Source organism: Solanum lycopersicum, chromosome 12, assembly GCF_036512215.1.
Source record: "Solanum lycopersicum chromosome 12, SLM_r2.1".
In the NCBI taxonomy this organism is placed as follows: Eukaryota; Viridiplantae; Streptophyta; class Magnoliopsida; order Solanales; family Solanaceae; genus Solanum; species Solanum lycopersicum.
Genome location: NC_090811.1, coordinates 52,968,423 through 52,972,005, shown reverse-complemented (window position 1 = coordinate 52,972,005; position 3,583 = coordinate 52,968,423). Strand labels below are relative to the sequence as shown.

The 3,583-nt window shown below is 30.6% G+C and overlaps 1 protein-coding gene across 19 annotated transcripts; it reads right to left on the bottom strand.

Annotated features, from left to right (window-relative positions):
• Positions 1-968: 968 nt before the first annotated feature.
• LOC101266398 (uncharacterized) lies at positions 969-2,951 on the bottom strand. Of its 19 annotated transcripts, none has more exons than XM_069292422.1 (4): positions 2,765-2,864; positions 2,537-2,614; positions 2,299-2,370; positions 969-2,141 (listed from the first exon to the last, which is right to left on the bottom strand). In XM_069292422.1, exon 4 carries the CDS (start codon positions 2,125-2,127, stop codon positions 1,174-1,176), a length of 954 nt encoding a protein of 317 aa, XP_069148523.1. In that variant the 5' UTR covers positions 2,128-2,141; positions 2,299-2,370; positions 2,537-2,614; positions 2,765-2,864; the 3' UTR covers positions 969-1,173. The 19 variants fall into 19 exon arrangements, with proteins under 19 accessions (XP_069148523.1, XP_069148520.1, XP_069148519.1 ...); XM_069292419.1 differs by having other exon boundaries at positions 969-2,205; positions 2,765-2,787; XM_069292418.1 differs by having other exon boundaries at positions 969-2,205; positions 2,299-2,367; positions 2,765-2,787.
• Between the last annotated feature and the right edge of the window lie 632 nt (positions 2,952-3,583).

Here is a 3,583-nt window from a genome sequence, read left to right as displayed (position 1 = left end):
TAGTATTCTAATTTTTAAATTAAAATAGAATTTAATATTAAGTAAGGTATAGACTTACACTTTTTAAAAAATATTTTAAATAAAATAAATCAATGTATGTTATGTTGAAATTTGCTATAAGAGTATTATGTTAATTTTTTTGTTTTGAATTTATAACTTATGTTATATTTTCAGTCTCATTTGTTTTGATAATATTTAATTCACATTACACGTCATTTTTTAATTAGACTTGATAGAATATCTTTTGTCAAAAGTTAATAATTTATGACATTTTATTCATATATTAATCTTTTTTATCAAACATGCATTTCACAAACTTCGTAGAAACTTCATATTTTTAGTTTTTATTATCAATTCAGTTGAAGTATATTAATTTGAAAAAATATAAATCAATTGTTTTTCATAATATTAGTTGAAGAATATATGTTTGTTAATTAATATATTTTCAAAAAATAATATATATCTTAAATATTTAATTTAACGTCATTTATAAAGTTTCTTGTTTGTCTATTATAAATTTTTAATTAATTAATTTTTATTTTTAAAATTTAATATAATTTTATGATTGCAATTGCTCATCCAAACAGAACATGTGTAATTACACTATGAATCCAAATATGACGTGTAATTACAATGTAATTAAACTGTGGCAATCACACAAATCAGTGTAATTAATAGACAGTGTAATTACTACCACATTAATTATACCAATTCCAATTAATAGATGACTTTCTAAACATATCGTTGATCTAAATATACCCTTGATATTTCAGATGAGATGTGTGGAGAGATACTGTTGCTAAAAGCAATGTGTTTTTATTTTCAAATTGTAAATGGTAAATATGCACCATTTATTAGACATCAGTATAGATGTCATACACGGATATCCGCTCTAAATTGCAAAGTTAAAAAGGTTATAATCTCCCCTATCTCCCTCTTGTTTATTTAACATAAGACTTGCAACAATATCAGTAAAAAAAATACTACCATTTCTCTTATAGTTCACCTTACCTATAATTACAATAAGTAATTTAAGACTTGATCATGAAAATCCTTGTATTCCACCAAGATAAAATGGATGGTTCAAGGAAAAAACAAATTCAGTTAAAACACAATGATTGACACCAAAAGCAAAAGAATCAAAAAGATGTACAAAAGTGAACAGTACATTCTTCACCAAGTAAATGAAGGCAGCACATATGTAGGATATGCATTGCTTGCCAAGGCAAGAGCATGTACATTATCATCATCCACGACTTCTCCGAATTTTCCAAGTCCAAGTTCAGCAGCATGTATTCCGCCTGTGATAAACGCTGAAGCAATTCCAGCTACATTTGCGCCTTTGATATCATGGTGAAGGGAGTCCCCTATAGCTACACAATCGGAGGCATCCACAACAGAAGCCATTTCCATAGCTGACTTGTATATTATCTTATCAGGTTTACCCATCCATTTCACTTCACCGCCAAGTTTCTCATACGTGGCTGCCAATGTTCCAGGCATAACACGCAGAGATCTAGCTTCAACGGTTACAAAATCAGGATTTGCTACTACCATGGGGATTTTCTTAGCAGCACACTGATCCAGTATCTTTTCAAGTTCATCAAGATTCATAGGAACTGCGGCACCAGAAGAAAGCCCCAAGGCTTCAGTTCCGTGAGCCAAAATAAAATCAGCTTCCTCAACCTTCTCTACAACTTCTAGTCCGAGGCCTTCAAGAGATATAGCACCCCTGTCACTCCAAGTCATGTGAATACACGATCTTCCTATTGAGGCAAACCAAGCGTCATCTCTCGTTTGAAGATACTGATGTGTTAATTCACCACTCGTGATTGCACCAATAAAGAGCGACGGGTCAAATCCAAGGCTCCTCAATTTTTCCAGGGTTGTGGATGCTCTTCTCGAAGAATTACTAATGATTACCATCTTTGCACCATAAGTTGCCAACTTTTCCAAGGCCGAAATGGCACCAGGATAGGGATGTTTCCCATCATGAAGCACACCAAACTGATCCAGAAACCATGCCTTGAATCGACAACTTTCAGCTAGTTGATGAATTCCATTCAAAGTTTGAAATTTAAGTTCGGTTGGGTTTGATGATTGAACTGATAAGCATCTTCCCATCATGGTTCAACTCTTCTCTGTATGTGAAATTTGTGATTTAGGTTCTTTTTGTCCAATTACCCTGTTGTTTTATTCAGTATACTATAAAATTGGTTCAAAATCTGCACTACATAAGCTTACAAACATATCCAACATATTCCTATAAGTGTGGTATGGGAAAGACAGAGACCTTACCCCTACCTCTCCCAGAGGATGGAGAGATTATTTCCCAAAGAACTTCGTCTCAAACAACACACAACACGACTGCTATACGGAGGTAGAACAAGGATAAGCTAATCACGAAAAGTGCGATAAACAACTTACAAGATAAAGTTACAGCCAAAACATGCAATAATTAATTACAATTTTCAGACCAAGAAAAAAGATTAATTCTCACCCAACAAAATAGACTTAGCATTGAATAACGACATACCCAGTAATCTCACAAGTGAAGTCTTGAGTGCATAAAGACTATCCAAACCTTAACCTAACTGAATTTTCACCTTGTTCGCTACGATTTGATTTTAAAAAAATAAGTCAAATCAAGTGATTCAATCTATCCTTCAAAACCCAAAAATTCAAATTGAGAAACTTGAAAAAGAAAAAGAACCAAGAAGGTAGAAAGGGGAAAATTAGATAAAAACTTTTACGAGGAAAATACCTGAAGTTGTAACCAGCCAGCTGAAAGTAAGGATGAAAAATGATTTTCTCGAATTGTATGCTTGAGGTATCCAAATCTAGATTCATGCTGAAATTACAAAAATGCCATCAGTGTTGAATTTAGGGCAAAGCAAAACGGATGTCTCCCATATAAATATGAGATTCTACTTCTACACTTTTTATTTGACAATTTTCTTTTTTTTAAAAAAAATAGAGATAATATTATCATCCTCCCTCTTTTTTTAATTATTTGTCTACATACTTATTTTGTTATTTCTAATTATTTATTTATTTTAATAAATCAAGAAAGGATAATTTTTTTACCTATTATATTTTCAATTACATTAAAAAAATATAGAGATAATTGTACACTTTTTATTTGACAAATTTGTTTTTTTTAAAAAAAATAGAGATAATATTATCATCCTCCCTCTTTTTTAGTTATTTGTCTACTTACTTTTTTTGCTATTTCTAATTATTTATTTATTTTTATAATTCAAGAAAGGATAATTTTTTTACCTATTATATTTTCAATTACATTAAAAAATATAGAACTTGAGTCAGTTCCCTAAATGGTCATCCAAGTTAAGAGAATTGTCTTGTAATATCATTTTTGTTTCATTTAGGACCAAAATATCACCTAACTATCACTATGTTCCTCCAAATATGCTTGACATTTTAAAAGCATTATTCTCTCCTAGTTTACATTACGTGTCATTAAAGTCTTTTTTAAATATCACCTAACTATCATTTTTTATGTATGCAGAATACGTTTTGAAACGTACTATAATCTCATCAATTTTGAATACTTATAAACACA

What these genes read in the sequence shown, in the direction of transcription:
- LOC101266398 (XM_069292428.1), bottom strand. Translation starts at nt 2,127, where the DNA reads ATGATGGGAAGATGCTTATCAGTTCAATCATCAAACCCAACCGAACTT.